This window comes from Asterias amurensis, chromosome 16 (genome assembly GCF_032118995.1).
Source record: "Asterias amurensis chromosome 16, ASM3211899v1".
Taxonomy (NCBI): Eukaryota; Metazoa; Echinodermata; class Asteroidea; order Forcipulatida; family Asteriidae; genus Asterias; species Asterias amurensis.
The window spans coordinates 16,696,510-16,714,367 of NC_092663.1; the positions used below are offsets into that span (position 1 = coordinate 16,696,510).

Sequence of the window (17,858 nt, forward strand, 5' to 3'; positions counted from 1 at the left end):
CCCAAATTGTCGTACCCACGTCACTTCGTACCCAAGTCATTTCGTACCCAAGTCACTTTGTACCCAAGTAACTTCGTATCCACGTCACTTCTTACCCAAGTAACTTCGTACCTCAATTGTCTGACTCTCACAAAAGTGGACAGCCTTAATTATTTTCTTTCATTTTGACATCGACACCGATTTTATTTCACAGTAATTAAAAACGACTTGCATGAAGATCAGAATAATATTCCTCACATAACCTTTGTGAACAAGTGTTCAGTTATTATTATTATTATTATTGTTGAATTAATATTCTTTACTTTGACGCGATTTTCTCGGAAGAGGGGAACAACGTACACCTTGTGTTTTTGGAACCGTTCGATCGTTTAAATCCTATGTATGCTATTCTCAATCAAAGTAACATCTGAAATATTCATTAAAAGATGGTCGCGTATTTGAGATATTGCCGGAAATCCATTTTGATATCGAGTACAAAACTAATTGGGATGTCTAATTAATGAAAGAACAAATCCAAGTCTTTGATATAGACATACTTTTAAGTCTGTCTATAATCATTTAATGCTATAAACAGGTCCACATAATGTGAATTCAAACTTTGCCGTTGTCGCATGCAATTATGTCCTCTATGCAATACTCTCCGGAGGACATTATTGCATATGCAATAATGTCCGCCGGACTTTTTCTTTAAATATGCAATCGTCTCCGCCCGGACGCTGCTGCATAATGCATAATTGTGTCCGCCCGGACACATTTGCATATGCATTTGTGTCCGCCCCCGTGCAAAACCGTCCTTGCAGTAAATTAAACATCTTTGGTCGACGGAACACGTTCGCCATTTTTGTTTACAAGCTAAGTGCATGTCACTGAATGACATAGGAAATGTTCGGCCGTTGGGTATTCGCTGCAATCATAAAATACGTGAATATTCAGGCTGCATATACGTAGCAGACACGCACGCTCGCTTACGCGCGGTCTAGTCATGTACAATGTCCCCAATCGGTTTTTGCATAGCCCGGACACGATTGCATATGCAAAAGTGGAGCAGCCAGTATTGCGTGGCGGACACAATTGCATCTAACACAGGTCTTTTGTTTTAATTAAATTGAGAAATAAACCAAAATTACCTTATATTTGAACTTCTTTATAGTCTTTACTATAATTAATTTTCTAATAACTATTTATAGGGAATTATACTTATAGGGAATTATATGGGTGTATGGGTGTATGGGTAAAAACCCCAATAAATATTCTTTATCCACGATGCAAATTTAAAATCTATTATATAATATTGAATACAATACAACCAATCTGTGAAGACAACATTTCAAATGGTGGTCGCGTTTTTTAGATATCACCGAAAATCCAGAGCGGTTATGTCCAAGCATGAAGAGTAATCCGTACTTGGAATACACAATCTGAGAGCCGTTGCTGTAAGTAGCGCTTCTCATGTTCAAATTTCAGATAAATACACAATTTTGAGACTGTTGTCATATACCAATTTTATGATTTTTCTCTTTCTTCACAGAAACTTGGTCGTTCTGCTGCCTCCCTGTCTTTTTATGATATTCTACAGATACGTCATAAATTTAGGCTCAGCTAATAAGGACTCTTCCTCGGGTTTTTCCCCGTTTCTTTTTAAACCATAAACAAGTAAATTCGAGTAGATTTCATAATTGGAATTTCGCTAAGTTTAAACGTCTAAACTAGTTTATTAATTATCAGGAATATTAGAATAAAGAAAATTACCATTAGGGTATTTTATGATTGTTGTTTGGAGTCATTCCTTCTTAAAGGCACTAGACACTATTGGTATTTTCTCATAATTTGAATTTCGCTAAGTTTAAACGTTTAAACTAGTTTATTAATTATCAGGAATATTAGAATAAAGAAAATTACCATTAGGGTATTTTATGATTGTTGTTTGGAGTCATTCCTTCTTAAGGCACTAGACACTATTGGTATTTTCTCAAAATAATTGTTAGCATAAAAACTTACTTGTAAACGACCAATGGAGAGCTGTTGATAGTATAAAACGGCCCCCTCTGAAGTAACGTACTTCTCGAGAGAGAAGTAATTTTCCATTGAATAAATTATTTGCATTTTATACCTCATAATTATATTTTGAGGTCCCGAAATCAGGCATCTGAAAGTACACAACTTCGTGTGACAATGGTGTTTTTTTCGTCAATTACTTTCACGCAACTTTGACGACCAATTGAGCTCAAATTTTCACAAGTTTTTGTTTATGCATAATATGTTGGGAAACACCAAGTGGGAAGATCAGTCTTTGACAACTACCAAAAGTGTCCACTGTCTTTAAATCAATTAGCTTCAATATAACTCATTAACCATACCAGATACCGAGGTTGAAGTCAATCATGCGACTTAAATGCTGATTGCGTTTGGTACCACACTTGGGTGTAGGTAGGGGTAGGGAACAGTTCGCTCAGCATTTCGCCCATCGATGATTTTACCGATCCGAGCAAGATCCTCTCTGAAACTGAAAACACACAATGCAACATCTTTAAGTAATGGGAAACTTTAGACTATCTGCCAATCACCAAGAGAGGGCGCTCTTCACCAGGTAATGTCAACAACTTAGGAATAGGAGAAGCATGAGTGATGGTCACTGACAGCAAATACCTTGTGTTTTGCGTGTTTTTGATTTTGTATTTTAGATTAAGCCAAACTGTATTTTGTTTTTCATAACACAATGCCAGCATAAACCAAACTGTTCTGGAACAGGACGTACTGGACACGAGTTCCCCAAGGATAACAAGCGGTGTGCATGAGTTTTTTGGAGTGTTTCTTCTAGGGTAATTAGCAAAAATTCCAAAATGCTGACCTACCAAAAATTGAGAAGAAATCTGAAGATTAGTTGTATGACAATGTATCTGATTTAATTTTCAAGAGGCTGAGAGACTTCTAAATGTTTTTTGAGTATTTTTTTAATTTTTAGCATTTACCATTGTTTGCTATAGGAGTTGTGCACCCTTACCTGGTAGGTCTGCTGCCCTCTAGTGGCAGAGCTTTCAAAAAGTCTCCCATTAACCCTTTAAGGAGTTGACCATCAAAGGCAAAGTATAACTCTTTTTTTAGCATGGATTGTTTCAATCTCATCTAATGTAGATTAGGCCTATACTGGGTGCGTTTGTTTAGCTTCCCTGGGTCTACCCAACGGTGCTCACTCGGGTGAGCCCACAGACATAAAGAACTGTGGGTGAGCCCCTGACAAGAGCTAAACGAACGATCACACTCGCCCTCTCTCGTGGTGACGGCATGCACCTCAGGTCACCCCCAAGTGACCCACTCCACAACAAGCAGGGCACTGGGGGCTGACCCGGGTGAGCCCCGTCAAAGCTATTCGAACATACCGACAATAAAACATACATGGTGGCGTTTTTGAGGTATTGCCGAAAATCAGGAGCTATGTCCAGGCAGGAAGAATAATATACACATATTGACTGGCAACGAGGTAACTAGTATACGTCTATTCCCACGAGGGACTTTGAGTGACCAGAAGAGCGACCTATTTCCCGAGTCCGAAGGCCGAGGGAAATAGGCCCCTCTTCTGGTCACTCACAGGCCCGAGGGGGAATATACGTACACTAGTTACCGAATTATGCCGGTCAATATGTGTTTTATAACACAGCGCGGTCTTAAATGTCAAATAAGAACAGAAAAAGGAGTTTTGTAGTTGTTGTTCACGGTCCAAGTCAAGAGAGGGCAATGTTACCGCGGGCACTATTTGCAAAAACTAGTGCCCGCTCTGGTACTATTCCCGCAAAACACGCGCGCGCGATCACTATAGCCTATATTAGTTCATCCCACGTGACCGTGTATCAGCCAACCAGAATACAGAACAAGCAAGAGGTGTGTTATAATATGGAAATATTGACTGCTATGAGGGGCACAGTTGAAATTATAGGCTTCGCTTCGGGCATAGTCATGGTTTTGACATCACCGAGGGCCTATAACTTCAACTGTTCCCCGAATATTAAGCAGTCAATATTACTTTTATATACCAAATAATATAGATTCTTCTAATCTGATTGGTTAAAAGATTTCATGAACTGGGCCTTGATTTTGAAATGTATAAAGTGTAATAAATTACCAAAATATTGCTTCGTGTTTTTCATTTCGCATTCACGGGTAAAATATACCAATCCAACACCACTGGATAACAATCCAAGTACGAGAGAATAGATGCCGCCGACAGCAAAAGCACAAAGCAGCTGATAAAATACGCCGTAAAAACCTTTGAAGACTATCTAAAGCTCATTAACAACCACATGAAGTCAACCTGATGTTTCTGTTGACGTAGATGAAATCTTGCTTCAGCTATTTTACGTTGCAAGTTTGACATGAACACCAACAATTAAATTTCCCACACAAACAACTACGTTGAAAGGTCGTCTGCGAATAAAGGTCACAGCTATAGTTCATGTAGTTCGCGCCGTGACACGACGAACGTATACAACGCATCAAACACTTGCGCGACCTACATGTAGGAATACAGTGTGTTGAGACGGATCCATTATTTTCCAGGGCGGGCATAGTCGATTGACTATGCCCGGGCATAGTCAATATGACGTCATTTTGAAAGAAAAAGCGGGCATAGCTATTTCCATGACTCCCTTTTTAACCAATCAGATTAGAGGATTCTATATGTGAGGTATATAATTTTCATTATAACACACCTCTTGCTTGTTCTGTATTTTGGTTGGCTGAAACACGGTCACGTGGGATGAACTAATATAGTCTAGTGATCGCGCGCGCGTGTTTTGCGGGAACTAGTACCCGAGTGGGCACTAGTCTTGAAAATAGTGCCCGGTTACAGCGCCCTCTCTTGACTTGAACCATGAACAGCAACTACAAAACTTCCTTTTCTTTTCTAGATTTCTGTTCTTATTTGAAATTTAAGACCGAGCTGTGTTATAAAACATATATTACTGACTGGCATAATTCGGTAGGCTAGTGTACGTCTATTCCCCCTCGGGCCTGTGGTGGGTGATCAGAAGAGGGACCTATTTCCCGAGACCGAAGGCCGAGGGAAATAGGCCCCTCTTCTGGTCACTCACAGTCCCTCGGGGGAATAGACGTACACTAGTTACCTCATTGCCAGTCAATATGTGTATTTATAACACACCTCTTGCTTGTTCTGTATTCTGGTTGGCTGAATCAAGGTCACGTGGGATGAACTAATATAGGTTATAACACACCTGTTGCTTTTTCTGTATTCTGGTTGGCTGAAACACGGTCACGTGGGATGAACTAATATAGGCTAGTGATCGCGCGCGCGTGTTTTGCGGGAATAGTACCAGAGCGGGCCATAGTCTTTGAATATAGGCCTTTTCGCAAATACTGGGGCGCGCGCGTAAAGCTTTGAGTTAGGTGCATTGTGGTCTAGCTGGTAGCAAAATTTGATTCATATCTATCCCACAATGCACCTCATTCAACCATCTGCGCTTGCGCATTGGTATTTGCGATAAGGTCTATAGTGCCCGCGGTAACAGCGCCCTCTCTTGACTTGAACCGTGAACAACAACTACAATACTCCTTTTTCTGCTCTTATTTGACATTTAAGATCGATTTGTGTTTTAAAACACATATTGACTGGCATAATTCGGTAACTAGTGTACGTCTATTCCCCCTCGGGCCTGTGAGTGACAAGAAGAGCGGCCTATAGGTCGCTCTTCTGGTCACTCAAAGTCCCTCGTGGAAATAGACGTATACTAGTTACCTCGTTGCCAATCAATACGTGTATAATAAGAATACCCAATCTGGCGTCATAAAAACTGATATATTTTGCATCTTACTATCGGAAGCTCTTGTTACTTAACATTGGCAAAAACTTTTAACAGTGACCAAATGTGTGTATACCTTCCCTTTAAAGGATTCGGTTTTTTTTTTTCAAAATGTCCACAGATTTACATTAAACTTACAGGGCTTGAAGATAATGATAGTGGAAAGCTTCCCTTCAAATATTACTAACTGAGGTTGTGTAATTTTTGAGAAATGAGTAAAACAAGTCACAAAATAATTTTCGTCTCGGGAAAATTATTTTAGCATGTAAAATCCCATTAACCAGTTATGATATTATACCAAAACCATAGCATAACTGGTTAATACGTTTTTACATGCTAAAACTGAGACGGCAATTTTTGTTTTACTAATTTCTCAAAAACTACAGCACCTCAGTAAGTAACATTTCAAGGGAAGCTTTCTACTATCATAATCTCCAAACTGTGTAAGTTTAATGTAAATCTGTGGACATTGTGTTTAGTGTTAGGAAAAAGTACATAGGCCCTTTAAAAGGTCACGTTGAAAGGCCCAGGGTGTAAAACAGGTGCGAAGAAGGTAGTAGAACACTTACGACTCAACTGCTTTGGAGCCGATCGGATCAAACTGGTAATCGACTTCGAAGTTTCCCAGGCTTTTGGTTCCCATATCACTCAGTATCTTGGACATAATCATGACGTCTAAAGTCATTTTCTTATCAGGGAGACTGCGTAAAATATCTTTCTCTGATTTCGGGCTCTGAAATAAAGACACAATATTTACAAATAATTAACGTCATCAACCAGTAAAAAACATCAACAGACTATTAATAACGGATTGTTTTGTATTAACTTCTGTAATATCCTGGTTTAAAGGCACTGGACACTTTTGGTAATTACTAAAGATGTAATTTAGCATTAAAACTTACTTGGTATAAACGAGCAATGGAGAGCTGTTCATAGTATAAACAGTGTGAGAAACGACTCCCTCTGAAGTAACTTCGTTTTTGAGAAAGAGGTAATTTCTCACTAAAATATTTGAATTCGAGTAAGACTTAAGACCTGAAGAATCTGAAAAAGCACACACATTTTGTATGTGCAACAAGGTGTTATTTCTTTCATTATTTTCTTGCAACTTCGATGACGAATTGAGCCAAAATTTCCGAAGGTTTGTTTAGTGAAAATACTGGTCTTCAGAAAGAGTTAGGACTAGTCCGTACAACTTAAGGCTGAGTCCTAAGTAAGGACGAGTGTGTACTCGTCCTGACTCGATATGAGACTAGTCTTAAAGACACTGGACACTATTAAACACATATTGACTGGCAATGAGGTAACTAGTGTTCGTCTATTCCCCCGAGGGACTTTGGGTGACCAGTAGAGGGACCTATTTAGGCCTCTCTTCTGGTCACTCACAGGCCCGAGGGGGAATAGACGTATGCTAGTTGCCGAATTATGCCAGTCAATATGTGTTTTATAGCACAGATGTGAAATAAGAACAGAAATCTGGAAAAGAAAGGAAGTTTTGTAGTTGCTGTTCACGGTTCAAGTCAAGAGAGGGCGCTGTAACCGGGCACTATTTTCAAAGACTATTGCCCGCTCGAGAACTAGTTCCCGCAAAACACGCGCGCGCGATCACTAGACTATAATTATCAGTTTCAACCCACGTGAACGTATTTCAGCCAACCAGAATACAGAAAAAGCAAGAGGTGTATTATAATGATAATTATAACACCCCTTACAAATATTCTGCCTTTTATTGGTTTAGAGCTTCAGTTACTGTACCCAGACGTCTTTTTACCCACCTCGAACCCAATCAGTTGAGCATCTGTGTATCTGAAACGCGTACGAACGTACATGTACGAGGATGATAAATAGTCTGTTGGGGTTTTATAAAACAAATATTGACTGCTTTTACTCGTGCTGTGGTTAAAACTCCCATTCCCTCGGTGATCCCCAGACCGTTCCATTTTCTCTCGTCTGCGCCTCGGGAAAATAGAACGCTCCGGGGATCACCTCGCAAGTCATAGTTTTAACCATAGCACTCGAAGCAGTCAATATTTGTATTTATAACACACCTTTTACTTGTTCTGTATTCTGGTTGGCTGAAACACGGTCACGTGGGATGAACTATTATAGGCTAGTGATCGCAGTAACAGCGCCCTCTCTTGACTTGAACCGTGAACAAATTACAAAATTCCTTTTTCTGTTCTTATTTTACATTTTAAGACCGCGCTGTGTTATAAAACACATATCGACCGGCATAATTCGGTAACTAGTGTACGTCTATTCCCCCTCGGGCCTGTGAGTGACCAGAAGAGGGGCCTATTTCCCTCGGCCTTCGGACTCGGGAAATAGGTCGCTCTTCTGGTCACTCAAAGTCCCTCGTGGGAATAGACGTATACTAGTTACCTCGTTGCCAGTCAATATGTGTATAATAATTACCAACAATTATTGTCAAAGACGGTGCCTTCACAGTTGGTGTATCTCAGCATGCATAAAATAACAAAGCTGTGAACATTTGAGCTCAATTGGTCGTCAGAGTTGCGAGATAATAATGAAAGAAAAAACATCCTTGTCACACGAAGTTGTGTGCTTTCAGATGCTTGATTCCGAGACCTCAAATTCTCAATCTTAGGTCTCGAAATCAAATTCGTGGAAAATTACTTCTTTCTCGAAAACTACATTACTTCTGGGGAGCCGTTTCTCATAATGTTTGATATTATAACACCCCTTGTAAGTATTCTGCCTGCTCATTGGTTTAGAGCGCGTCACATGACATGTCTTAGTTTTGCTAGACGACGGCCGTGTGATAGTGCGTCGGTTTGCCATGCGCTAGTCCGAAGACTAGCACACGGCTTGCAGTACCTAGACGTCCGTTGCGTGTACGAGGATGATAAATTAATAGTCTGTAACCATTTCGGATTGCACGACACTACATGCAGCACAGTAAAAGTGTTTGCAATCTGTATTCGCGTCGTCCGTGGATTGTAGCATTCAGGTCTGTAACTTAATAATAATAGTCCAGTATTTAGAAATGTTTGGGGGTGTTATAAAACAAATATTGACTGCTTTTACTCGTGCAATGGTTAAAAACTATGACTCCCTCGGTGATCCCCGTAGCGTTCTATTTTCCCTCGGCTTCGCCTCGGGAAAATAGAACGCTCTCGGGGATCACCTCGGGAGTCATAGTTTTAACCATAGCACTCGAAGCAGTCAATATTTGTATACTATCAACCTCTCTCCATTACTCGTTACCAAGAAAGGTTTAATGCTAATAATTATTTTGAGTAATTACCAATAATGTCCACTGCCTTTAACTCTTTTTGGAATCAACCCCAGTGCATTTAAAGACATATTCAATCTCGAAATGACAAACAAATACTACACCTTATCTTTTGGCGGTTCGCAATCCCTCATTTGTGAAGGATAATTTGGCGGGAAAGCGTATTCGTCATACTGTGAGAAATTGGCTGCCGCGTGAGCCACACTGCTCGTGTAGATCATGGCAGTCAAAGCTCCTATTAACTCAGCATTAGTTGCGAACTTGCCATTGCCATGAACTCCCTGTTCAAAACAAAAAGCATTCTTCGTTAGTTGATAAGCAAAAGCTACATCAAAGCTTGACAAAAAAAAAAATCTGCCCAGTGACTCTTTTTTTTCCATTTATGTACGAGAAAACGCCCTCTGTTGATATTCATTGTCACAAGGCCCAGTCATCAGCATTGATAGTGGTCTACCTGTGGCGGTTTCAGTCTCCCGCTGTGTTCAGTTTTCCGGGACTCAATGACTACTTTCGCTTGCTGTGCGCAGGCCTCGCATACCGCCACACCTGATGCTCTCCGTCTAAAATAATCTCATGTCAACAAATCGAGATAAATGAAGGGAAATCTAAAACTAGAGTCGTTACCTTGATTCCACAACCTCCTTCCCCTTGACTCCTGCTGAGGATTTCCGCAAAGTCTTGAATCTCATCATCCACAAGGAGCTTTTCAAGGGTGTCTGTGGGGGAGTTAGGGAAACAAAAATTTCCACGATCTAAAATATCGTAAGATATATACATTTATTGCCATGCTTCTCCGAAAAATATAAAAGTGCATGTAGCTACGGAGTCGATCACACACAAAGTCAAACAAAACATTACGTAGCAATCAGGATAAATAGAGTAAAAATAGGATACACGGGCTGTTTTAATAAGGAGAAGCTTGTACAAAAAAAACCCCCACACAAACAAACATGCAAATCAAATAGACAGACACGCAAACAAAGGGACTGACGAACATACATGACAGCTACTTTGCCACAAAATGACTTTGCCATAACAGATATAATATAACCAATTCGCTCTGCGAGAGGATGGCAGAACAGTTCAAGCATACAAACGAAATATGCAAGAAGGATTAGAAGTGGATGTGATTGAGTTAATTATGAAAAAATAAATGGTTATAAATCATGCCAACTTACCGTAGTGGCCATCCACAACCTCCGTAACATATTTGCGTATTGCCTCATATAGCAAAATGGCGTCGTCCCTGAAGTAGTATTTTGGAAGCACTTCCGGGTCATCCACTCCTCGACTCCTGAGGTCAGCAGGCAGAGTGCCGTCGACATCCAGACGCCATTTTGGTGCAGCACGGGCAATAATAGCGAGCATACCAATGCGGCCCACCGTGAACGCCTGGTCTACCCAACCGCCTTTGGATACTATCTGCTTGAGAGCAAGGCTACCAATGGAAAATGTCGGGCGGTAAAATGACGACCGACATTTTTATTTTAAAACGCTTGGTGGCAGCAGACAAAATCTCTATAGAACTTTTAAAGGAACACGTTGCCTTGGATCGGACGAGTTGGTCTACAAAAAGCGTCTGTAACCCTTTTTAATAAAATGCATATGGTTGGAAAGATGTTTTAAAAGTAGAATACAATGATCCACACAAGTTTGCCTCGAAATTGCGTGGTTTTTCTTTTACTGTGCGAACTAACACGGTCGGCCATTTATGGGAGTCAAAATTTTGACTCCCATAAATGGCCGACGTGTTAGTCGACAAGGCAAAAGGAAAACAGTGCAATTTCACATTAACTATCATTTTTAATTTTTTGCCTTTTTCGGTAATTTACAGCAAATTTTCTTGAAATTTCAATATCGGGTGCACAAACTTAGCAAGAAAGAGGAGGGGTAGATTTGTTTATCCCTTGAAACTCAAGCACGGCAAAATATGCGATAAATTGTAACAAATTAGTGGAATTTCTCTGTTTTTAAAACGTTAGCATAGCAAAATTAGATTGATTTGTAAAATCTACAGCAAGTTTTTTTACGATTTGGAGGATAAAGTGGTAAAACAAAAACTTATTGCTTTAAAATCCTGTTTCGTGAGCAGTTCTCAGACCATAATGAAAATTTTGAGATATGAACTTGACAAATAACCACAAATAAACAGGTTCACAATTAAATAAACAATGTTTAATTTTGTACTGTTTTTGGTAATATATAGCAACTTTTCTTGAAGATGTTTTCAAAACGTTAAAATTATACTGTATTTCTCCATAAAATACCTTTGGAGAACAAAGTCAATATGAAAAGTGGAAGTGAAAAGTGGAAGGGATAGATTTGTTTATCCTTTGCTGCTCAAAACAAACCGAAAAAGAGGAAGGGATAGATTTTTGTAAATTAGATTGAGTCGTAAAATCTACAGCATGTTTTTCACGATTTGGAGGAGAAAATGGAAAAACTAAAATTTGTTGCTATAAAATCTTGTTTCGAGAGCAATTTACAGACCATAATGACACTTTTAAGCTGTAAATTTGAATACACACGTACATATTTAATAGTCTGGTGCAATGTAAGTTAAAGTGGCCTCACCTATTGATGGCGATCACATACAGGAAGTGAGGAGCCAGCAATCGGAAGATGGGATGAGAGGGCGATAGTGAACGATGCGTTGCCACAGCAACGGACTCCATGATGAGATGGGTAAATCCAAGATGAGTCGCTGATTGGTGGAAAGATGCATCGGCGCTGTTGAACCACATCTTGGCAAGGAGCCAAGTATACTCTGGATCAGTCGGAAGGAACACCTAGATTCAAAATCAAGTAAACACTTTTTGTTTTATTTTAAACAGACGTCTTGGCCCAAATTCATTAAGCATGTAATTAGCACAAAAACTTGCCAAGCACAGAAGTATATTGCTAAGCAAAAGCAGGTTACCAGCAAAAGTACCATGCAGTTTTACGTTGCTGCGACTGGTACCCCACTCAATTCTCACTTAGCAAAAATATTTGCTAAGCAGAATTATCTGAAATTTATTAAATTGGGCCATGGTCTTTAGCAAGCTGACCCTTGGAACTTTCGGTTAAGTTAGGTCTTCAGGAAAACAACCCAGTTTATAAGCACTTTCTTAATTCTGCTTAGCATTAATTTCTACATGCTTAGCGGATGACTATTTGTGTGCTCTCAAGCACACAAATAGTTAACTCTGTGAAAAACGTCCACAAATTCTTTTGACCTGCTGGCCCTCTCTCGTCGTAGTCTACAAGCAAGTCACATACAACCATCGTCTCGTTATTAAAAAGGTTGTCTTATTAAAATGTACGGTGCTCTAGATGTGACGTTAAATGATTGATTACATACTAATAGCTATGCCTAATTGAGCAGTGTTGTCCACTACCTTTACGCGTTCCCTTAATTAAGGAAGATTATGATAAGAGATCGCCTATCCCGCATGTCATATGAGTTTTACCAAATAAACATATTGAGCAGTATTATGTTCTTATCTGAACAAGTGTCATCAATCAAACAAAAATACCTATCACCAATGTGTGTTAGAACAAATATTCATTACTTTCCGAGTTCTCTGAAAACAATAACAGGCATACTGCTCGGATGGGATTCGAACCCACGGCAGTGTCTTACCAAAAGATGCAAATTTAACATCTTTTAAAGGGTCATCATGACATCGAAAGTACACTGTTACGATGACTCAAGAAGAGTTCAAATCAAAGATGTGTCTACTAAAAGAATCTCGAGGGAATTCCACTTTTAAACGACTGACGAACTGAGTACGGGGAGTGACCCGAGGCTCATGCAGACATACCATGCCGTGGATCTTACCGGGTTATCGGCGGAAGGGTCCTGGTGCAACTGGATTGCTACGGGCGTCAAGTCTTTATTATGTTTGACGAAGAACAAGGCTATCGGAGCGCAGATCTAGACAATCATTTTGATGCAGATAAAAACAAAACGGGGTGGAATATTAGTTTCAGACACTATTGGTAATTGTCAAAGACCAGTCTTCTCACCTGGTGTATCTAAACATATGCATGAAATAACAAACATGTGAAAAGTTTAGCTGAACTGGTCGTCGAAGTTGCGAGATATGAATGAAATAAAAAAACACCCTTGTCACACGAAGTTGAGTTGACCTCAAATTCTAAACTTGAGGTCTCGAAATCAAATTCGTGGAAAATTACTTCTTTCTCGAAAACTACGTCACTTCAGAGGGAGCCGTTTCTCACAATGTTTTATAATATCAACCTCTCCCCATTACTCACTGCCAAGTGAGGTTTTATGCTGATAATTATTTTGAGTAATTACCAATAGTGGGTCTATGTAACTTTTGTGGGACAAAAACACAATGTCCACAGATTTACACTAAACTTGCACAGTTTATGATAGTAGAAAACTTCCCTGAAAATATTACGTGCTGAGGTGATGTAGTTTTGGGGAAATGAGTAAAACAATGTCATGAAAATAATTTTCGTCTCATGAGAAAAACAATATTTTAATCATTTACAAACATATTTCCATGACATTGTTTTACTCATTTCTCAAAAACTACAGCACCTCAGTAAGTAATATTTGAAGGGAAGCTTTCCACTATCACTATCTTCAAACCCTGTAAGTTTAATGTAAATCTATGGACATTTTGAAAGAGTATCCAAATCCTTTAAAGGGCCTGTATACGTTCTGCAACCACTCTTAATTAATGGTATTACAAACATGTTAGAAGCAAATCAGCTTTCGATAGTATGAAGCAATTTGAAAAACGTTTCACTTCGAAGTAATGTGATTATGTAAAGAAAAAAAATATATATATATAAGCTTGTATGACCCAAAATTTGAATCTGAGAAGCGTCACCGCGACAACGCTTCTCAGATGGTGTATTTCTTATTAGAATTATTCTTCCTAGTATATAACAGCTCCGGATTTTCGGTGATGTCTCAAAAACGCAACCACCTTTTGAAATAAAATTTTCACAGGTAGTTTTTACTGCATCAAATCTAGACATTTTAAGGAACTCAACAATCGAACGTTCCAAAACATATGGTATAATTTGCCTTTAAATGAAATCGTGCAAAATTTGCATTCACAAATGAGCACGTAATTGTTTTATTTTGCTGTATACCTTTCGTCCAGAGCTGGTGGGAAGATCTTTTAGTATCTTGTAGTTCACGATAAAAAGCTTCTTTGAGTCTATCGCGTCTTGAATGCTGATATCTTCCATTAAAGGCTTCAGCATTTCATCATTAACTGCAAGGCTGTAAAGAAAATGAAGAACCGTTAAACAGTGTATTGAAAGTTAGCCTTAGTATAAATTAATGTTATGTGTTTAGTTAATAGGTAATTACTCAAAATAATTATAAGCAATAAACCTTAATTGGTAACGAGTAATGGGGAGAGGTTGATACTAAGTATAGAACAATGTGAGAAACGGCTCCCTCTGAAGTAACGTAGATTTCAGTATTAGATTTTGAGGTCTCGAAATCAAGCATCTGAAAGCACACAACATCGTGTTACAAGGGTGTTTTTTCTTCCATCATTCTCTTTAAGTATTACCACACGTGTACAGTGCCTTCAACTGCCCTCAATTAGATGTACAAATTATTATGATGATTCGAATTCTCTCTTCTCTATTAATAATCATCACGACTCAATTTTCATTCTGACGCTGATTAGAACTACGTGTCGATGAAGAGGTAATTGATTTAGCTTAAGTGGGTCAAACCGCTGCCTCGGCCTTTCCCCAAGGTGGAACGTAAAATCATCTTTACTTTCACAATTATATTTTTCCATAGTGTAACGCTTGAATTAAATTACAGTCTTTGTCAAAAAGGGAAAATATTAGACTTTTAAGTGGTTTAAGTATCTGAATTTCATGTTGGACGTATCAAGCCACAAAGTAATTTGCGGTCGTGTGACTTTAACTATAGGCCCTATAAATATTACAACTATTTACACCATGTTTGGCCCGATTTCATAAAGCTGTTTATCAGAACAAAATCTACTTAGCACATTTACTTAGCAAGAAATTAGTAGGGGTACCATAAGTCACCACAATGATTGTACTTCATTTTGGCTGATAACTTATTTTTAGTAAGCAAGAGTTTTCTAGGGTTAGTAAGCTTTTGTGCTGACATGCTTTGTGAAATAAAGCCCTGAACGCAAAAGTTGTATAAACCCGACGTTTCGATTGGTATTCATCAGGAACTTATAGACAAAATATCACAGCGTGTTATCCGGAGTTTGCATTGAATAAAATATAACTATTTTAATGATAAAACGCTCTATAAGGGTTGAACATTTTGTTTCAATTACATCAGAACTTTCGAGAAATAAAAAGAGACTGTATATCTAAGACTCGGAATGGAGTACTTACTTGTCCGGGATTTCTGTACAGAGTTTGATTTGAGTTGGGTTACAACCGACCAACCTCTGAGAGCCAAACTTCAGATCACATCGCCAATTATTTATCCCCTATAAATCACAAAAGAAAATAGAATCAGTGGACCATACCACTTTGAGTCAATATACGCAGCATCCGGGTCAAAATTAAACAGCTGGGTCAAAACACATAGTTAATTCCTTAGTTACTTATTTATTCGTTGCTTTAACATTATATTAGTTGTGTTTACTTGCATGAGCTTTGGATTGTGTTACCTTTCTATCTACTGATCAATTTGTCATACTGTGTTATTTTCAAACAAGAGTATGGAATAAACTGAGGTTGACTTGTGGACAAGTCGTTAAATGTCTGTCGCGGTGATAGCGTTCCGACTCTCCCAGCGATTCCCGCGGAATTCTACTACTGCTGTCATGACTACGGTTCCGTTTAACTTAAGAAGTCGGCAACCAGTAGTTCGCGCGAGAGCAGTGATCTCGCCATAGCACCGCCACAACTCCATCTCACCGCATGGGACCATTTACGACTTGTCCATAAGTCTACGACTGATGGAGACTATCCGTGCTAAACACATTAACATTACCAGCTGTCATATAACCAACTCGACCTTGATGTTGCATCAACAGGACGAGAAATACGCGCAATAAATAAGCATGGGATAAACTTGACATCTCTTGACACTTTGTACAGAATAGCACGTCAGCAGACCAAACAGCCTAGCTTGCGTTCGTCTAAGACAAGTTCTTCAAGACTAGTTGATGTTTGATTATATGATTTTGTGTATAATTATATAGAAACAAAGTATTGTGCTCATTTTCGTTACCTTATGGAGCCAACGAAAAAGGGGGGGGAGGGAAGGGACTCCATGGGGAATTGTAAAAGCTCCCATTTAAGGAAATTTGTGTACAACGTCTATTGGAAACTATTAGGTGCAGGTACAAAGGAAGGGAAGAAAAAAAGAATGTTCCCCAAGGAGGCATTTTGAGATCGTGTTAATTTGTATGTGAGTAGAAGAACAAAGACAGCAAACTGAGGGCTATATAGAGCAATAATCACTTGCACTGTGCCACGCTCACCATTTTGGTGGGCACATTGGTTTACTTCAAACGTCGCGTCGCCTAAAAAGCGCCTTTCACTGAATAACACACAGTGATATTGCCCACCAATATGGTGCATCCAAGATTATTCTGATGATTACGTCAAGTAAATTTGGCCAATATTAAAATGTACTTACATATGGTACTGGTAGGCTTTTGTTGTACATTTTGCCAATATCTTCAAGACGTTTCCAAGACTCCGAGGTGAGGACGATTACTTTACTCTGGATCGACAGTTTGACGTTTGACTTTATTATATCCCACTGAAAAAGAGATCAAGCAGAGAGCCGTTTGTTACAGCAGTTCAAGAAATACAAATGTTATTAATTTCATTTTCTGTTAAGTAATTTTTTATTACCAATTAGACCATGGTAACAACACGAGAGTCAACGTCGATGGTCAATTTAAAATACCTAGCTTGAAAAACACCGATTCCTATTATGACACTGGTCACGACTGGTAATTGTCAAAGACCAGTCTTCTCACTTGGTGTATCTCAACATATGCATAAAATAACAAACCTGTGAAAATTTGAGCTCAATTGGTCGTCGAAGTTGCGAGATAATAAGTGAGGAAAAAACACCCTTGTCACACGAAGTTGTGTGCTTTCAGATGCTTGATTTCGCGAGAGCACAGAGGGAGCCGTTTATCACAATGTTTTATACGATCAACAGCTCTCCATTGCTTGTTAAATACCAAGTAAGTTTTTATGCTTACAATTATTTTGAGTAATTACCAATAGTGTCAACTGCCTTTAACAATGTTTTGATCAAATTAGGGCTAAACCACAGTGTTAACCGCTGCCCCGATCAGGTTTGATTCATTTAAGTGTAATGAAAATAAAAGGTCTACCTTATAGTCATGAGAGAATAGTTCGTCGTTTGGCACTTTCTTAACCTGATTGAACAAACAACAAACAACAATTAATCTTGTATTAATGTTTATTTATTTAAATAATTCTTTAGACATGTTCACAAGGAAACAGGGGATACAAGTTGGGCAGGGGACACAAGTTTGGCAGGGGATACAAGTTGGGCAGGGGATACAAGTTGGGCATGGGCTACAAGTTGGGCAGGGGATACAAGTTGGGCAGGGGATACAAGTTGGGCAGGGGATACAAGTTGGGCAGGGGATACAAGTTGGGCAGGGGACACAAGTTTGGCAGGGGATACAAGTTGGGCAGGGGATACAAGTTGGGCATGGGCTACAAGTTGGGCAGGGGATACAAGTTGGGCAGGGGATACAAGTTGGGCAGGGGATACAAGTTGGGCAGGGGATACAAGTTGGGCAGGGGATACAAGT

At 39.2% G+C, this 17,858-nt stretch overlaps 1 protein-coding gene across 2 annotated transcripts in view; it reads right to left on the reverse strand.

Moving 5' to 3' along the window:
- Nucleotides 1-212: 212 nt before the first annotated feature.
- LOC139949249 (polyunsaturated fatty acid 5-lipoxygenase-like) overlaps nt 213-17,858 on the reverse strand; it is a 48,288-nt gene continuing 30,642 nt past the window's right edge. For both annotated transcript variants that reach the window (XM_071947645.1, XM_071947644.1), the window contains exons 3-13: nt 17,409-17,453; nt 16,694-16,819; nt 15,436-15,533; nt 14,185-14,317; nt 12,890-12,985; nt 11,641-11,855; nt 10,245-10,504; nt 9,691-9,782; nt 9,171-9,347; nt 6,380-6,543; nt 213-2,503 (exon numbers count right to left, since the gene is read on the reverse strand). In XM_071947645.1, the coding sequence (XP_071803746.1) occupies nt 2,389-2,503; nt 6,380-6,543; nt 9,171-9,347; nt 9,691-9,782; nt 10,245-10,504; nt 11,641-11,855; nt 12,890-12,985; nt 14,185-14,317; nt 15,436-15,533; nt 16,694-16,819; nt 17,409-17,453 (1,521 nt within the window). In that variant the 3' untranslated portion in view covers nt 213-2,388. The remainder of the gene's footprint in view (nt 2,504-6,379; nt 6,544-9,170; nt 9,348-9,690; nt 9,783-10,244; nt 10,505-11,640; nt 11,856-12,889; nt 12,986-14,184; nt 14,318-15,435; nt 15,534-16,693; nt 16,820-17,408; nt 17,454-17,858) is intronic.